General features: G+C 41.2%; 1 protein-coding gene across 7 annotated transcripts in view; it reads right to left on the reverse strand.

Annotated features, from left to right (window-relative positions):
* LOC129711309 (protein strawberry notch homolog 2-like) overlaps positions 1-20341 on the reverse strand; it is a 135210-nt gene that overhangs the window by 38781 nt on the left and 76088 nt on the right. For all 7 annotated transcript variants that reach the window (XM_055658870.1, XM_055658867.1, XM_055658869.1 and 4 more), the window contains 8 exons: positions 10347-10481; positions 8387-8461; positions 7099-7195; positions 5786-5946; positions 3991-4124; positions 3092-3179; positions 2433-2576; positions 440-575 (listed from right to left, as the gene is read on the reverse strand). In XM_055658870.1, the coding sequence (XP_055514845.1) occupies positions 440-575; positions 2433-2576; positions 3092-3179; positions 3991-4124; positions 5786-5946; positions 7099-7195; positions 8387-8461; positions 10347-10481 (970 nt within the window). The remainder of the gene's footprint in view (positions 1-439; positions 576-2432; positions 2577-3091; positions 3180-3990; positions 4125-5785; positions 5947-7098; positions 7196-8386; positions 8462-10346; positions 10482-20341) is intronic.

The raw sequence follows: 20341 nt of genomic DNA on the forward strand, positions 1-20341 counted from the left end.
AATTTCCACTGCTGGGACTCGTATAGTGCAATACCATCAAAGTGATCACCTTTTTATGCCTCAGTTCTGCTGATATAGCCTCTGAGGACGAGCCTCCCTACAAATATTCCCTTAAGCAACGTTGTGATGTACTCCCACATCAAAAATGTAACTCACCTTCCTTTCTCACCTACCCCTCTATCCCACCGGTGGCATTTGTACCCCAAAATAGTTCTGACAAAAGATAAAACTCCATTCCCAGCTTTGCAACCTGTGCCAGTCGATCAGGGTGATCGAAGAGCAATGTCAGCCTCAGCATGTACTTCAGGCAAGTGCAGCACTGTGGCAGTGATTATACTGTAAGTGAACACAGTCTCGCACCACCCAGCTCACCACATTTATTACAATATCACATTCCACTTAGTGTCTGGCACCTCATATCAGTTTGTATGGAACATACCTGTTGCACTAGCATAAACAACTCGTGCAGATGGAAGTCTGTTTTGAAGCTCCAGAACAGCCAGACCCGTTTTTGTCGATTTGGTACTACCATTCACACAGACGTTTTTTGCCTTGTGACATTCATCAAATACAATCTAAGACACAATAACAGTCAAGGAAAACTCAAAATTTTCTACCAGATTATTCACTTCACGATCAACCGTGTCATAATATTCAGCATCAGAACCTTTTAGTGAATTAATCTGAAGTGGAGTGATTGATATACAGTGTCAACCCAGATTACAGTGATTGTCATACATGTAATAAACAGGCATCCATTCTGCACAAAAGCACAAGAACATACTCACCTTTCTGTGTGATACAGCTATTATAGTGACTTGCATTTGACTTGAAGCAAAAGAACTGATAAAACTGGGGCATTGTGACAATTTACCCATTGCACATAATTCTTTATAACACAATAGCAATCAAGTTGTACTTTGAAGTTCCTCTGCCTTAGAACTGTATAGACACACACACATATAAAAATGACGACAGGTTAACAGAGAGTAGTTCTTTCGGCCGAACGTACTATGAGAACTTCACTTGCCCCCCTGCAGGAGCTATACATCAGGAGGTACAACTCCAGAGCCAACAATATCATGAGAGACCCCTTCCACCCCTGCAACGGACTGTTCCAGCTGCTACGGTCAGGCAAACGCCTCCGTTGCCATACGGTTAGAACGGAGAGGTTGAGAAGGAGTTTCTTCCCAGAGGCCATTCGGACTGTAAACGCCTATCTCACTCAGGGACTAACTCTACTGAACGGTTTTCCTTCCATTATTTATTATGTAAAAAATATGTGTGTTATGATTGTGTTTATAGTTTGTTTGGTTGTTTGTCTTTTGCACAAAAGTCCGCGAGCATTGCCACTTTCATTTCACTGCACATCTCATATGTGTATGTGACAAATAAACTTAACTTGACTTGACTAGCGAAAGAGCAGGCCTATTGCCGACCAACAAGGCCATCTGTATATGATACCTTCAATGAATGCTTTTATTCATTCATGAGAAGGACATTTAGTTGGAGAATTCAGGGAGGAGGGCAGTGAGATTTTAAAATATTCATCATTAAAAAGGAGAAGGTATTAGATGCCATAAAGGTGAATACATCCCCAGGCCCCAATGAATTGCACTGGTTTTTTATCACTTGTTCAAAGAAAAATATTCCAACCTTCGTTGGCCTCAGGTGAGAAGCCTCTTGACTTTGAAGGACAGCAAATGTAGAAACATAATTTAAGAAGGGCAGCAGGGATATACCAGATCATTACTGCCCATGTGTCAAATGCCAGTGACATGGAAGTTATTGGGCATACAAGCAATATGGTCTACACATCACAGCTGACTGAGGATACTTAGGGTCGCAGTACTGGGGATGTTGGCCACGCTGGCATTGGTTCACTTACTTTGCCAGTGGAGTGGGAACATTTTGCAGAGACAATATTGATGGTATCGACTGGTGCTTGAGCACCCTGCTCTAGGTAGTCTGTCCCTCAGAAGCATATAGATGCACAGGCATCACTACTGCCTGGTAGACTACATGCGTATAATGCATGGAGATCACTACTACCTGATAGACTGCAAGTATATAGATGCAGACATCACTACTGCTTGGTTGACCACAATCTTCACATATTCCAATCTTCAGACTGCAAAGGCAATCTGCAACATTGAAGATGTTGGTAGATTTCTTCATTGATTCCCAAGGAGTGAGTTGTGATACAACTTTTCCAGGGTCTTGTTAGATCTTTATCATCTGAGGTGTCATTGTACTGCATGGCAAATTGACAGAGAATCTTTGTGTTGCAGAAGTTTCAAAGCGAGGATACATCACAGACAACAGATAGTCAGTTGGCTACCCCAGGAAAATTTGGGACGGGAAATTAATAGCTCCAAATTATGCCCATATAACATTAAAAAATCACCATAATCGGAAGTACTAAAGGATACAACGCCATCAAAGTGCTCTCCGCACCAATCGAGAATCTGCTTTAGCCTTGTTCTATGTTGACCACCAGCTTGACTTTCACCAATCAGTGCAGAGTAGGTTGCAAACAAAACACCTTCTGAAGTAGCTGTATCACCATACTTTATCTGTATCAATTCAATAGAATGTTATGACGTATGTAACTGATTAGAAAGCATAATGCCGTATATGCAAGTCACAATTTAACACCCAAAGGAAGAGGGAGAATAAGTAAATTGAGTTAAAGCATTCCTTGTTGCTCTTCTGAACCCACTGGTGTCAAGCCAACTTCCCCCTCATTCAGCCACGAGGCATCTAAGGGTTAATTGTAATCTCACCCACCTGCTGCCAGGATCTGTTGTGTGGCCTGTCTTATACTATCTCCAAGTTAACTTTTTACAGCAAAGATGAAATTGTTGTGGTGTGAACAAGGTACCCAAACTAATTCCATCAGTTTTGTGTCTTTTGGGTTTGGTTAAATTCCTCAGTTTGTGTGTCAGGTGGGGGAAGATGACGTGTCCCAAGAACTTTGTATTCACTATGAAATACCTCACCCTACCTCAAATGCATCATTTTTTGGGGGTCTTCATTATTTTAAAACACCAGACATATTAATTTAAAATACTAAGATTACACTTCGTACCTTGTTGAGAGCATGCACTGGAATGTTTGCAGCAATATCTCGAAGATCCCGTTCTGCATCATATTTCAAGTCATTGGAGACACTGAACCTATAACACGAACATACTGCACTTGATTAACTCTGACTTTACCTTACATTTCAACAATATGCTTTTTTTTGGTGATCTACATTGTTATTCAGCATTTTATTGTCTGTGCTCTTATTGGCATCAACAACATTTCTAAGCATTGAACACAAAGGAAGTGGAATGCCATTAAGATTGTGAACCTGTTTCACCATTCAGGTAGAACCACACAATACCTGCAGACATATTTTTTTTTGGTTTTGGTTTAGTTTTTTGAGACACAGCATGAAAACAGGCCCATCGGCCCACTGAGTCCACACTGACCATCAGTCACTCGTTCACACCGTGTCTACGTTATCCCACTTTCTCATCAATTTCCTACACACTAGGGATAATTTACAATATCCAATTGTCCTACATACCCGCACATCTTTGGGATATGTGAGGAAACTGGAGCACTCGAAGGAAACCCACACGGTCACGGGGAGAACATGCAAACTCCACACAGAAAGCACCCGAGGTCATGATCACAGCAGGAGTCTCTGGCACTGTGAGGCCGTAGCTCTACCAGCTGCGCCACTATGCCACCTTTTATTTCCCCAAAGTTTCAAACTTTAAATGAAAATAGTGTAAGAAGGTGGTTTAAGCCGAAGATGGACCCAAAAGGCTGGAGTAACTCAACGTGACAGGCAGCATCTCTAGAGAGAAGGAAAGGGTGACGTTTCAGGTAGAGACCCTTCTTCAGACAAAAATAGTTGTATAATAAGAAAGGTGTTTTTAAAAACTGTCAAACTTTTCTTTATACTTTTGATGCTGCTGTTTACTTCATACTTACCACAATGATTTCTTCCTGTCCCTCCTGTAATTTTCATGAATGATGCCGGCCACTGTTCTTCCCTTTCCAACACCAGCCCCATCACCAATAAGAAACCCTGCACGATGGTTATTTTCCAACAGTATTTCATGTTGCTAAAAAGATGTCAGAGAAATAGAATTTTCTTCACACAGAAATATCTAACAATAAATATATGTACGAAAAAAAGCCATCCAAATGGATGGATGAATATAGATTCTAACTAGGTCCTTGATTTTCCATCTGGGATTTATGAATTTATCTATGGTTAGGATGGAATGAGGGTCAGGCAATCTTGGATATGATAGAAAAATCAGCTAAATTGCTAAGCACTGACTGAATATACATATTCTATGGTATATGGACACACTGATCTGATCTGTATTTATGCCTAAAATATTCTGTTGTGCTGCAGCAAGCAAGAATTTCATTGTCCTATCTGGGACACATGACAATAAACTCTCTTGAATTGACTTTATATCAACAGTCCCGATCTGAATTTTACAATTGTCCAGAATAGGCTTGTTTATGATCTTTCAGAGTGGAATCACCTGACAAGACATTGTCAAGGTTCAAACACAAGGATTGTTGATCAAAGTACTTTTAGGATGTTGGAACATTTTGGAATTATTTCCCAACCAGACTTACTAACATAACTAAAATTATTACATTATATAAATTTTCACAGCAAGCACTCGATGCATTTTAAGGAGTAAGCTGACAGAATTATTTATAAATTAGCATTATCTTTCAACATTTAATTTTCTTTTATGGTTTCCATTGTTTGAACAAAAGTAAATGACATCCGAGAATGTGCACACTGTCCGCAATAATGTTAATGTAACTGTATTGTGATGCCCTTGGGCATTCCACTAATACCTATTAAATCTAAAGCTAGCATGCATGCTTAAGCAAACATTTTTTAGGATGCTTTATGATATAACTTTTAGAGATTACAAAATGTATTATTTACAGTTATGGAAGAGCGACCCAAGGGTATGAGCTCAAATGGCAACATGATGAGCTGTATAACCAAATTTGTTATCATGATAGATGGCAATATAAAGAAATATCATGAGAACTTCTAGATTGTCGCAAAAAACAAAGAATATTATTTTGAGGAAGGAAAATAACTTTCCAATACATGATTTCAATCCAAGGTTGTTTGACAGATATGCTTAATTCAACTGTTTTACAGGAATGAAATTGCTGTAAAGCAAGAAGGCCCACCAGCTGGCAATAATCGTGCTTAAGTGATATTGTAGTGTCACTTACTTCATAAGGACAAATATAAAAAAATAATAGAGTAACGAGGAACTGTAGATGCTGCCTTACAATAAAAAGATACAAAGTGCTGGAGTAACTCAGCGATCAGGCCGCATCTCTGGAAAACATAGATAGGTGACCTTTCAGGTTGGGATCCTTCTAATGACTGATTGTAGTGGGGGTGGGAGAAAGCTGGAAGCTGGGGCAAGTCAAAGCCTGGCAAGTAATAAGTGGATACAGGTGAGGGTTGATTTTTGATTGGCAGATGGTTGGACAAAGGCCAGAGATGAAAAGACAGAAGATGTGAGACAAAAGGATTAAAGAGTTGCGAATTATGAAGCCCAAGGATAGAATGTAGGTGGAAGGGAGGGGGAGGGGATAAATCGGCACGAGTTTAGGTGAAACAATAGTTTGAATATTTTTTTTATTTACATATTTATTAACCATTTTGGTATATTTAAACCACAACACAACCACAATGTTCCATTAACGTGCAATAAATACACTGTACCTGACAGGCATAGATGATTGCCTCTAGTTGTAGTGCAGACAATGAACCATTTGAAATTGTCAATGGAGGAAGGCAAAGGGTATATCTGATGTTTGGAGGTGGCACACTAGACAATGTACTTGTTTCAACCACTCTGTCTGGATGGTTAATTCCAATTTTAGCTGCATAAGAAGATAATTTAATATCTGAGATATTTCTGTATTATACATTGGACACACAGTCATTCTAAAACAATTAAACAACACTCATGTTATTTTACAAATATATCTATCTAATACCAGGATTATTTTTAAGCAAGCTTTCTAACAGAAAATATTTGCATTCTTGCTTTTAAGAGAGAAACATTGATGCCTAACGATGTAGTCAGATTTGATTATGGGGAAAAAAAAATCAGAACTAAGTATTCTAAGAGTGAAGTGGTGTAGGAAAGTGGGTGAAGGTTCATCTTCAAGAAAAAGGGATAAAACCATGCAAAGATCTTAACAGAAGGCTAAAGTTTTTCAAGTTGATTTCTGAGGCAATGGGAGATGGTTTGACCATGAACTGGTCATATTGGGAAATCTTTGTTAGTCCTGATGAATTGTAGCCCATGAGTGTATGCTCCTGAGGAAATGAGGGCATTGGTGAGGCTTTATCAACAAATGTGCAGAAGTAGGGATAAAACCAGTGGAAAGTAAACATGGTGTCTTGCTGTACCGGGAGATAGTTAAGTGCTGACCCAAAGAGGCAGCTATGGCATTTGCGCATTCTGCTTAAATGGAAGCAGGGAAAGAGCAAGTCCTGAAAGTTGACTGTAATTCAAAGCAATGTTCTTTTTGATTTAAATTTGGAGGGAATTATAGCTTATTTAGGTTGTAATGTCAAATTGGGAAACTGAATAACAGTCTTATGATCAATGAGCGGAGGAGTTCAGATCATGTCAATCGTTGTCAATGCAGAACGTGTTGCCGGATAATACCTCTGAAAGGAATCATCTCAATAATCACCAGCGGGAAAGCTAAGGATGGGTCTTTTGACTGGACAGTATTGGATGTGCAAAGGAGGAGACTGTTGGAGAGTTTGTAATATCGGAGGTGAGAAGTAGAAGTGGAATCGGAAATGCTTCAAGGAGGTGGAATATGAAAGAGCCATTTAAAGATGTAGATAGATTATTAGATTTCAAGATATTTATGCACAAATTTATTTTAATTTAAAAATAAATCTTATGGCTTCTCTTTCAGATGTGATAAGGTGGTTAATGACCAAACATACTGTTGTTGAAAGGTCATAAATCTATCACAAGAAATGACCACACAGCAATCATCACAACTTACATTTGGAAGGGACATAGTCTGCGTATGTTTCTGCATGCCCCAATTCTTCAGGCTCCTCATCATCAGTTTCTTCTTCTTCTTCCAGATGTATTACCGTCTGAATGAACATCGGAATATGGAAAATTTATTGAGATTATTAATTTTATTTGCTTTTTGTCAATATACCGTACCTTCTACCTTTCATTCATTGCCAGCTTTAAAATCTGAGAAACATTTGTACCATTGTAGCTTTAAACTGATGAGGCTTTTGGAATTGCGAAATTATTTCAGTTTAGGCTAAGCGGAAAGGACTTTTCAAAGAGAGTTAGCCTTTAAAGTGTTACTCAATAACATATCAGAAACACCTCATGAAGGTCAATCAGTTTTCCACAAAAAATTGCGGTTACCCAGTAAAATAAATTCCGTATTGAAGCATTTCAGAGCATTTGTACGGCAGATGTAATTATATCTTCCATTGCTAATAGATGAAAGACAAGCTACAATGTGACTGCAGTTACAAACTCTGCTCCATAATCTAAATCAACAGTAGGGTTGATTGATGTGCTTAAGCCTTCCTTGAAGAAATGCAACATTTCCCACTGTGGATTGGAAATTCCAGCTCAAAGTGGAGTAGAAATATTCAGGGTGATATTGAGAACCTTGAAGCCATGCACAGGGAGACTCGGAGGCACAGTGTAGAAAACCGAATGAATGAAGCGTCTCACAAATTATCCACCCGTCAGTCCCGTCAAGCACCTCCTGCCCCAGTTATGGAAGAGCCAACCACTCCCACATTAACCTCATCAATCACCTCAGAACCCGCAAAACCAAAGTGAAGGTTGATCAACCTCAATCCGGAGGGACTGCCAGGGAAGCGGAAGAATTACACAAGACCACCCTCAACAGTCTCTCACCGGCTTACGGATGTTAAATGGTACAGTTATGGCGCAAAAAAACCCAAAAAAAACAAGTAACCAACTCAATGAATATGCAAACTGTTCCAAGTTTTAAGAATTTTCAAGCAGGATAATGTGATAACCACTAATGAACAAATAAAACATTTCCTTTGCCTTATTTGCAGTATTTACATGGAGAATTAAGTATGAAATCAACTGAAGGTATCGAGATAACCTAACATTGAAGACTTGAGATCAATCTGATGGTTTAAATCACAAAAACAAGGTCTTTAGTGTTCTGTGACAGTTAATACATTGCAAACTATTATATATAGATTTATTTAAATAAGCTTTTTTTTTCAATAGATTATTAAGATAGCATAACGCAGCAATGGATTTGGCAGCAAAATTACCTGAAACGGGTGAGTTGGGCCATTGCTGATTTGCAGATGATTTGAAAATGACTGAGTTGGAAATGCCAGGGAAAGCTGTATAAATACAAGAGACAGATCAATACATTCAATAACACCCAAATAAACTGCAAAACTCATATCATGAAGCCCTTCAATAACTAAGGGAGGATTAAAATGTGTTAATAGGAATATGTAGTTAGAGAAAGTTATGCTGAAAAGGGCCATCATTAACTAAGGAACTCTTCTGATGAAAAGGCAGGGAGAAAATAATGCAGTGGGGATGGGGGTGAATGATTCATGAAATATGAACAAATGAGGGATAAGACAGCTACAATTGTAATTCAAAATCTGAGTAGTGCAAAAGGGTATAAAAGTACAATAACAAAATAACCAATGAGTTGGAGTTAAGGGTAAGATTATGTGGTACCACCTCTTGAAATGGGGTGTGTGAGAGATGATTGGTTCAGGGGTTGGGTGGCTCTAGGGAAGAAGTAGTTTTTTAGTCTGGACGCCCAGGGTTTCAAGCTCCTGTACCTCCTCCCAGAAGATAGAAGAGTGAAAAGGGAATGGCCAGGGAGACTGGCATTGTTGACCGTATTTCTAGCCTCCAACAGAATCCATTACTAACCTCTCCACTGAATATTTGGTACTTTAGTCCACTCTTTGATTCAAGATCATTTTGAACATTCATTTTTTGGATGATTACAGTGCCCTCCATAATGTTTGGGGCAAAGACCCATCATTTATTTGTTTGCCTCTGTACTCCACAATTTAAGATTTGTAATAGAAAAAAAATCACATGTGGTTAAAGTGCACACTGTCAGATTTTAATAAAGCCCATTTTTATATATTTTGGTTTCACCATGTAGAAATTACAGCAGTGTTTATAAATGCAGAGACTACACTGCAAGATGCAAACCATTGGTTAACCACAAAAATAGGATGGCCATGTTACAGTATGCCAAGAAGTACTTAAATGAGCAAACACAGGTTTGGAAAAAGGTCTTGTGGACAGATTAGACATGATTAACATATCACATTGATGGTAAGAGCAAAGTATGGAGGAGAGAAGGAACTGCCCAAGATCCAAAGTGTACCACCTAATCTGTGAAACACGGTGGTGGGGGTGTTATGGCCTGGGCATGCATGGCTGCTGAAGGTACTGATGATACGACTGCTGATGGTAGTAGTATTATGAATTCTGAAGTGTATGGACACATCCTATCTATTCAAGTTCAAACAAATGACTCAAAACTCATTGGCCGGCAGTTCAATCTATAGGAAGACAATGATCCCAAACATACTGCTAAAGCAACAAAGGACTTTTTAAAGCTAAAAAATGGTAAATTCTTGAGTGGCCAAGTCAATCAGCTGATCTGAACCCATTTTAGCATGCCTTTTATTTGCTGAAGAGAAAACTGAGGGGACTAGCCCCCAAAACAAGCATAAGCTATAGATGGCTGCAATACAGGCCTGGCAGAGCATCACCAGAGAAGACAACCAGCAAATGGTGATGTCCATGAATCGCAGACTTCAAGCAGTCATTGCATGCAAAGGATAAACAACAAAATACAAAACATGACTATTTTCATTTAAATGACATTGCTGTGTCCAAACATTATGGTGCCCTGAAATGTGGGGACTATGCATAAACACTGCTGTAATTTCTACATGGTGAAACCAAAATGTATAAAAATGGCCTTTATTAAAATCTGACAATGTGCACTTTAACCAGATGTGTTTTTTTTCTATTACAATCTCAAATTGTGGAGTACAGAGACAAATAATTAAATAATGGGTCTTTGTCCCAAACATTATGGAGGACACTGTACATTAAAGAACCACATTACTCCCATGTAATTAAGAACTGTTTATAATAGCACAACACTGTACCAACAAGATCAAGAATTTGCAACACTAAAAGTGCTATGTCACACAGCTACATCTCACCAGTACTGACCTCACAGTCGGTATCTATTCTTGGGTCCCAAATACTTGGTGTGAGACCATCTAGATTAAAATCATCGGTATCCGCGATATCATGCAGCGATTCGGGTGAGGAGAAAAGGGAACTGTCATCGAAATAACTTGAATCCTGCAAACACAAAACAAAATAGAAAGTCTGGTTAATGATAAAACACTTCTCACTGCTTGACTAAAGTAGATTTTTTTAAATTGGAAAGTACTATTCTCAGTATTCTTATGAGGTAACATAACTGCATCCATGTGATATCACCACTAATAGAAACATAGAAAATTGGTGCAGGAGTAGGCCATTCGGCCCTTCGAGCCTGCACCGCCATTCAATATGATCATGGCTGATCATCCAACTCAGTATCCTGTACCTGCCTTCTCCTCCATACCCCCTGATCCCTTTAGCCACAAGGGCCACATCTAACTCCCTCTTAAATATAGCCAAAGAAGGCCTCAACTACCTTCTGTGGCAGAGAATTCCAGAGATTTACCACTCACCGTGTGAAAAATGTTTTCCTCATCTCGGTCCTAAAAGATTTCCCCCTTATCCTTAAACTGTGACCCCTTGTTCTGGACTTCCCCAACATCGGGAACATCTAGTCCCGACAATATTTGCAACGGTTAAAATTATGTATTTTGCTTTAAAAATGTAAACCTTTTTAAACAATCCAGTCATCTAATATTTTCTTTTTGTACATAGGAAATGTAGACTTATCCAAGTCTAAAATCCCCGACTTATGTAAGGGTTGTGTCCCACAGACCTTTACGTGTCAGACACGACGTAAATTGGAAACAGAAGTGTTGCTGCACAAGCACAAATTTGCCATTTGACGTGGTGACCACGTTGGAGCTCCGACACGAGACCAGGAGGGAGTTCTGGCATGAGACCAGGTGGAAGCTGCGACGTGGAGACCAGGCGGGAGCTGCGACGTGGAGACCAGGCGGGAGCTGCGGCGTGGAGACCAGGCGGGAGCTCCGACGTGGAGACCAGGTGGGAGCTGCGACGTGGAGACCAGGCGGGAACTGCGACGTGGAGACCAGGTGGGAGCTGCGACGTGGAGACCAGGCGGGAGCTGCGACGTGGAGACCAGGTGGGAGCTGCGACGTGGAGACCAGGCGGGAGCTCCGACGTGGAGACCAGGCGGGAGCTGCGACGTGGAGACCAGGTGGGAGCTGCGACGTGGAGACCAGGCGGGAGCTCCGACGTGGAGACCAGGCGGGAGCTGGGGGCGACGTGGAGACCAGGTGGGAGCTCCAATGCAGAGAACAAGGTGGTGCCAACGCAGAGCCAAATGAGAGCTCCGGGGTGGAGATTTGGGGCATGCGATCAGAGAGACAGGGGGGAGCGGCTGAAGCAGATTCACCAGACGCAGCAGAGACCAGACGGAAGAGACCATGGCCGAGAGCTGAATTGCTCACGGTAGGTGTCAAGAACTCTGAGTTCCTCCTGTAAGAAAAAAATACTTTCGGAGCTGTATGCTTATGTTTTTACCTCCTTTAAACTGCTGTTACGTAAGTCCTGGTAAATGGGAGCTACCAATGTCATTTTACATCCGTATTCCCATTGTATTTTAAAACCTGACCAGTAACGACTGCACGGCAGGCAGCTTGCTTTGATAAGAAATGATGACTGGGCAAATGTAGCAGGTGAGGTCTCATATGAATGATTTTGAATGTTTAAGATCCTTTTAAGGACCCCCATCAGACCAGGGTTGGTATAGCAGTGCTTGGCAGACCCTGAGTTTAGATGGGATTTACTTCACTCTCAGCTCAGTGCTGTGATTTGGACCCTTGACATTTAGTATTTGTGAAAATTGAGTAGTATGTGAGGAAGTTATTCTGCAACTAGGAAAAATGATTTAAAGATGAGATTAATTTGAAGTAGCGGTGTTATTTTGTCTGAAACTGGTTCTTCTGAAGAAATGTTTAAAAATGGCGATCCAACTTGCATCTGTTCATTAGTGAGGGAAACTAGAAAGACCACTCTGCTCCTCAGAAATGTCTCTCCTAACGCAGCAACAATGTAAATAAGTAATATTCCCACCAAATGAGAAAGCAAGATAGATGCTAATTGCCTGTGGGGGTCTGTGGAGGAACCCTGGCCATGTAGCAGCTTTACACTTTAATTCATCACCCAACTACTGGCCTCTTTTACCCTGTTCCACTGAAGTCTAATGTGATCATGAGAAACAACATCCTCACACTAGGCAAATTATAGCTTCCGGGCTCAATACTGCATTCAACAATTGCAGCTGATTAAAGGGCCTGTCCCACTTTCTCGAGTTATTCACGAATTCTCCCGAGTTTTCAAACTCGCAGAATGTTCATAACGAGGCCGTGGATATATCGTAGCAGCTCGTTATGCCAGCCGTAGGTATTTTTTTTACTCGTGGACATTTTTCATCATGCTGAAAAAACGTCCCGACTTACCTGATGCCCCGAGTACCTACAGCTGACATTACGAGCCGCTACAATATACCCACGGACTCCTACGGCCTCCTAAGGACTCGTTACGAACATTCTGCGAGTTTGAAAACTCGGTAGAATTCGTGAATAACTCAGGAGAATTTGTGAATAATTCGGGAAAGTGGGACAGGCCCTTAGCCATTGCAGCTTGTATCACAGCAGGCCAGTTCTGATGCCATGTTAAGCTGCAACAGGAACTGAGATTTTCTCTCGTCACAGTTGTAGCCCGACCTGCAAGCCACTTCCAGTATTCATTTTAAATTCAGATTTTCAGCAACGGCAGTAATTTGATTCACAAAATGTATTTTTTCTCCCTACATTGTCCTCTGTTATCTTCCTTTACATCTTTTTACAGATAGATTAGCAGCCATTCACAAGCATTCCACACCTGAACATCTTCTTTGTTCCACCCATTTTCCCCCTCTCTCTCTCTCTGCAATCAGTAACACGTTTGGTTTCCAACTTTTCCCAGTTGAATTGAATACTTTATTGCTACGTGACAAGTCACAGGGAAATTCTTTGCTTGCATACCCGTCCTCCTTTGTGAAGAAAGTTCACTGACATGAAACATTAACTCTGCTTAACTTTCCACAGTGGGTGCCTGGCCAGCTGGGTATTTCCAGTATTTTCAGCTTTTATTTTTTTAGAAACATACCAACAAAGAAATATTGTGACGATTTAAGCCTTTAATTTTCTTGAAAACCTTCATCCAAAATTCACACAGATGAGAAATATTTTCTAATTATGAAAATGACAGCAGATAAAGCAAAACTGCCTATCATCAGATATGTTCTGTCTTTTCTCTCTAGATACATAATGTTATCCCTGGGCAATGGCTGGTTCTGCATGTTCCTCCTTACCAAGCTACAAAGCAGGGTGCAGAGCCTCTGACTTTATGATATTCACTCACTCACTATTCTGCCCTGAATTCTTCTCCTCAAATTGAATAAGCGAGTTTGGTATTCCGACAGCGCATGCCCAGGTCCTAGGTCACTCGCTATAAACATTCTCGGCAGCTGTGCTGCTGCGTTGTGTGCAGGCTTGCGTTTTGTCTGTGGTCGGGCCCGGGTCTCCGGCGCTGCGGGCACTGTTGAGTTGCTGCTGGGCCGTTCCCGTCCTCTCCCGGGTGTCCCTGTCCAGGGGCTGCCAGAGGTGTTCGGGATGGCCCTGGGCTGGCAGGGCAGTGGCGGCCCTTTACTTGCAGCCGGCGCGGGGGAAAGACGGATGGGGACAGTTTGACAACGCTTGCGGCGGCGGGGACCCGGTTTCGATCTTGGCTGCGGATGAGGCGCAGGTCTGTGTGCGCGCAACTGCCGAGAATGTCTCTCCGCCAGTCCAGTCTCTCTCCACTGTCTCCCACTCGCATCTGTGACCTCTCTCTCTCGCTGTTCCACCCCTCTCTCCTGCTACCTGGCACCTCCGTTCCTCAGATTAAATATATTTTTACACATAAATCATGAATAAAGATAAGAATTTATACACAGTTTATGCAGCCAGCTCTTGGTTTGCTTTTTCTTTATAGCGAGTGACCTTTGACAAATCCCATGATTCCTTGCATTTTTCAGAATACCAAACTCTCTCATTCCTATCAACATTTGCATTGGAGCCCCACTTATGCCCTTTAATGCTGCACTGAACCTTGGAAAACAATCTCTTATGGAACATTTCCATATGTGGGCTGAGTGATAAAACAAATAGTAGTTGAAAGCATTGAGGAGCAGTATAAGCATAAATTCTGAGAATTAGTTATCCTGCAACAACGTTGTTAAAATCATTCCAGCGAATCAACAGAGATATTAAAATCTGGCGTCATTTCTAAATGGGTTGACAAAATCTGAAATATCTATAATGCACTGGAGACAGCAGTCAATGCAACTCTGATAATTTGGTATCCAATTATTTGGAAATCTCAATGCTTGGCCCATTTGTTAGGCTGGCATGTGGCCGGAAGCAGCGGTCGAGACCAAGAGAATTGGAATAGGTTTGTTGCCAAAGCCAGGAGTGTTGGTAGATTTGTGATAAATTGAAACACACATGTCGAAAGATACAGCCCGAATCTAATCTGGTCTTCATTCCCTTGCATGTTTCCATTTGCAGCGTGGAAACAGGACCTTCGGCCCACTGGGTCTGTGCCGACCAACGATCCCCACACTAACACTATCCTACATATACTAGGTACAATTAACAATTTTACCAAGCCAATTAACTTACAAAGCTGTACGTCTTTGGAGTGTGGGAGGAGACCGCAACTCCCGCGGAAAACCCGCAGGTCACAGGAAGAACGTACAAACTCCGTAAAGGAAGTATCCGCGGTCAGGATCGAACCCGGGTCACCATGCCACCCGCTACTTTGTTTTTGGTTTATTTTAAAGAAACGATTAATTACTGCATTACATGTAAAAAAAATATGTTGGGTGTGATTAATACTCTATAATCCAGAATATTTACTCCTTCAGCACCAGCTAATTCACAAGGATCCTGGTTGTTTGTCCTTTAGTCCTTGGGCCGCCACCGCAAGGACTAATATTGTTTTGGGAAATATTTTCACTACATTGAGGATTTCAGAGGATATGCTGGCTGTTGACCATTCAACTTCAATTAAACAAAATATCCTCTAAAGATCTTAATCTGTATTTTACGTTTGTCAAGAATAACATCAATGTGAATTTCTCAATAAGCATGCATGTGAACAAAAGGCCCACATCCAACTTAAGAAATGTTAGCATTAAAACACATGATTGCATATCATATTTAACACATAGAAACGTAGAAAATAGGTGCAGGAGTAGGCCATTCGGCCCTTCGAGCCTGCACCGCAATTCAATATGATCATGGCTGATCATCCAACTCAGAATCCTGTACCTGCCTTCTCTCCATACCCCCCTGATCCCTTTAGCCACAAGGGCCACATCCAGCTCCCTCTTAAATATAGCCAATGAACTGGCCTCAACTACATTCTATGGCAGAGAATTCCAGAGATTCACCACTCTGTGTAAAAAACATTTTTCTCATCTCAGTCTTAAAAGATTTCCCCTTTATCCTTAAACTGTGACCCCTTGTTCTGGACTTCCCCAACATCGGGAACAATCTTCCTGCATCTAGCCTGCCTAACCCCTTAAGAATTTTGTAGGTTTCTATAAGATCCCCCCTCAATCTTCTAAATTCTAGCGAGTACAAGCCGAGTCTATCCAGTCTTTCTTCATATGAAAGTCCTGACATCCCAGGAATCAGTCTGGTGAACCTTCTCTGTACTCCCTCTATGGCAAGAATGTCCTTCCTCAGATTAGGAGACCAAAACTGTACGCAATACTCCAGGTGTGGTCTCACCAAGACCCTGTACAACTGCAGTAGAACCTCCCTGCTCCTATACTCAAATCCTTTTCCTATGAATGCTAACATACCATTCCCTTATTAACTGCCTGCTGCACCTGCATGCCCACTTTCAATGACTGGTGTACCATGACACCCAGATCTTGTTGATTCTCCCCTTTTCCTAATCGGCCACCATTCAGGTAATAGTCTACTTACCTACTTACATGGTCTTAGTCCTATTTTTATATTACTTTGTTTACTGTTTTACAGAAGTAATGCACCCTCTTTAAATGTAACCGAGGCAAATTAAGAAAATGCCATAGAACAAATGTACCTGCTACCATTGGGATGGAAGTTCTGGAGCTGGAGAACCATTACCTCCAAGTTCAAGAACAGCTTCTTCACAACAACAGACAGCAGCAACAGATTGGAACTAAATGCTGGAGTAACTTGGCGGATCAGGCAGGATCAATGGAGAAAATGGATAGGTGACTTCCTCAGCATTGACCAACTGTGGACTTTGTACTCTGGTTACTCTACCTACTTTGGGTTTTGCATTATCATTGTCTAGTTCACTGAGAATAACTGATAATATATTGTATTTTTATTGTTTCTATTGTGAGTAATACACCTGTAAAGCTGCAGCACGTTATGATTTCATTGTAGATTAAAAAAAAGCTGGTGTAACCCAACGGGACAGGCAGCTTCTCTGGAGAGAAGGAATGGGTGACGTTTCGGGTCAATATCCTTCTTCAGACTAGTTAGGGGAAAGGGAAACAAAGACGATGCTGTAGAGAGATAAAGAACAATGAATGAAAGATTTGCAAAAAGGTAACGATGATAAAGTAAACACGCCATTGTTAGCTGTTTGTTGGGTGAAAACAAGAAGCTGGTGCGACTTGGGTGGGGGAGGGATAGAGAGAGAGGGAATGCCAGGGTTTACTTGAAGTTAGAGAAATCAATATTCATACCACTGGGCTGTAAGTTGCCAGTGTTCTTGTTCAAATCTGGTGCATTGCGAAATAACACTGTTGGACCTCATTCATCATCTTGTTTGCTTCCAATGCCGGCACATCTTGTCTCATTCTAAATTTGTTTCCCTCTGCCAAACAGTGGATCACAGTTGGGCTACTCAAAAGCCCGACTGACAATCATCTCATTTAGAAAGTTAAGCCTGCACCCAAATTAGTATTCTGCTCTTTTTCCCCCTCCACATATGTTGTCTGATTTCTTGTGCATTTTGCACATTTTCCATTTCGGTTTCAGATTTGCAGGATGTGCGAGATCTATATTACTACATCTATAACCTGTAGAATGTTACATTTTATTAACATATTCAGCTCCCCGCCCCCCGTGTAACGTCCAGTGTATAACACATGGTGGTTTAGTGATGGTCATTTATTTCCTCTATAAATGGGTCACTTTATAAATCAGTTCACAATGATGTATCCCTTTTGGGATCACTCCATCCCTAGCCAACAGCCTATCAGGGAACCTCCCTATCTGAGGTTATTTGTTGCTGGCCGCGATTTGTGTTGAATTTTTCATGCTTCCAATCCATCCCCCTCCCCCACAATCAGTCTGAGGAAGGGTCCCGACCCGAAAAGTCACCTATCCATTTTCTCAGGTGATGCTGCCTGACCTGCTAAGTTACTCCAGCATTTAGTTTCCATCTTTGGTATAAACCAGCATCTGCAGTTCATTTTTATATTATATCTCACTTTTTAATTGACGAATTGAATAATAACTGGAGGTAACTAAGAATTTAATTAGGCATACATACAGAAAAACTGTAGAGCCAATTATAATTTTTTTTTGCATTAACGCGGATCTCAAGTTGATCTCATGGCACAAGGGGAATATGTGGTGGCTAGGCTGGTGTGGGAATGGTTCCTTTTCATGGGACACTGCATCAGTTCTGGTGCAGTAAGGGGTGGTATCAATGGGATAGCTTTTCCCAACTGGGATGGGACACCTCCTATGGCAGAAAAGATAAATATAGAGCTAGCAGAAGGGGAGACGCTAGACCCCAATATCTCTGCTGACTACACCTCGGACAACTGCCTGAAGGACTCCAAACCATGTGCTCAGTTTCTCTAGCTCTGTCACGTCTGTGTTGATGACAAGACTTTCCAAGCCAGTGTTTCTCAAATGTCTTTCATTTCCCTTAACCATGGTTTCCCCTCTCTGAAAATGGATAGAGCTCACAACTACATCTACACTCTCCCTCCTCCTCATTGCCTACAACACATTTGTGCCTGCTCCACTATTCATCAGGAGTATGACTGATCTTTTACCTCTGTGCCACTTTTCTACAGTAATCCTTGAATGTATTAATATTCTCTTAATATTAAATCTTATCGATCATCCTTTTTTCTTTTTAATTAGTTACCAACTATCCCAGCGTGGAGTTTTCTGTAAAATTGCAAGCTCAACAGAGAGAACCTTTCCTAACTGTGGAAGAGAGAAATGATGATCATGATACCAAGAAACCCATTACAAAATTCAGTAGAAGCTCCTTTACCTGAAGAATGGTGAGAATGGGGAACTTGTTACCACAGAAAATGATTGAAGTGAATTGCACTTAAGGGAAACCAAGTTGATGGAGAGGGTTGATTATGGGCAGCACAGTGGCACGGCTGGTCGAGCTGCTGCCTAACTGTGCCAGAGACGCAGGTTCGATCCTGACCTTGGGTGCTGGCTGCGTTTGTATGTTCTCCCTGTAACCATGTGGGTTTCCAACCACATCCCAAATACACACAGTTTTAGGTTAATTGACACCTGTAAATTGTCCCTAGTGTGCAGAGCGTGGGTGGGAAAGGGGAATAACAGAACTAGTATGAATGGATGATTAATGGTCGACGTGGACTCGGTGGGTCAAAGGGCCTGCTGTACCTCTAAACTAAACTAATGCGATTTACAAGGCTGGAAAAGCATATGCAGAAGTAGGGAATAGAGGATAATGTGAATACATTTATATGAGAATAGCTGGGGTGAGGCTGTAGTGGGGCCTAACTAATAGTAATTATAATGTGCAAGGAGAAGCAGTGGAAAACTATGTTCCAGAGAGGAAGGACTGATGAGTGTTTGGTGTCTGGGTACTCTAGCCTGATGAAGTACATAAGGGAAGCTGAAATAAGGAACTTAGACAGGTAGTTTTAGATTTCTATGATGTTCTGATACCTTCGTACTCATCCTGTTTGCATTTCCAAACACGTCAAAATGCTGTGGAATGGGATTCCTCACCTCAAAACTTCTGTATTAGGATGGTCAGGACATTGACGTCAAATATTTCCAGCTTTTGAATGAGTATTTTATTCTTTATTTGTGCTTGCTTTAAATATTAACATTGTGCTTTGCTGAAGGATGATGGTATGTAAATATTTGATTCATGATTTCAATGTGGCTCAGTGGTGTGGCTCCATATAGTTAAGGAAAGGTAAACACTGGGGTAACTCAGCGATGGTCAGACAGCACCTAAAGAAGGCATGTGTGCTATTACGGGTTCAAGCGAACCAAGAATAGTTCATCTCACAGAACAGTGTATAATAATTGCTGAATAGAAGTTACCTACATATTTTAAAGAGTCAATTTTATCCACCATCAGAAAAGGTACTCGTGTTTTCAATCGATTTTAGAGATACAGCATACAACCGGCTCTTCAGCCCACTGAGTCCACGCGGACTATCTATCACCTATTCACGCTAGTTCTGCGTTATCGCATTTTTCCACCTACTCCTCACACACGAGGGGTAATTTAGAGCAGCCAATTAACCTACAAATTCGCACATCAATGGGATGTGGAAGGAAACTGGAGCATCCGGAAGAAACCTGCATGGTCACAGGGAGAACGTGTAAACTCCACATAGACAGCACCCGAGGTCGGGATCAAACCTGGGTTTCTGGCTCTGTGAACAGTAGGCCTATCAGCTACGCCACTGTGCTGCCCTAGCCATTGGTTTCTTTTAGCTATCTTGTTTAAAGCAGAAAAAGATGAAAAACTCAAAAGCCCTATTAAGTACATTGCAAAATTGAATGAGGTCCTGGATAAAATGTAATCAACAGTGTCCAAATATAAATACTTAAATATAAATAAATGCATAACAATGTATATTTAAATATTATGTTAAAAGTTTTGGGTTCTGCGATTGGAAGCCCGCCTCTTTGAGTTAACCAAGCACATGACTGCCAGTAAAGATTTCC

Source organism: Leucoraja erinacea, chromosome 29 (genome assembly GCF_028641065.1).
Source record: "Leucoraja erinacea ecotype New England chromosome 29, Leri_hhj_1, whole genome shotgun sequence".
Classification (NCBI taxonomy): domain Eukaryota; kingdom Metazoa; phylum Chordata; class Chondrichthyes; order Rajiformes; family Rajidae; genus Leucoraja; species Leucoraja erinaceus.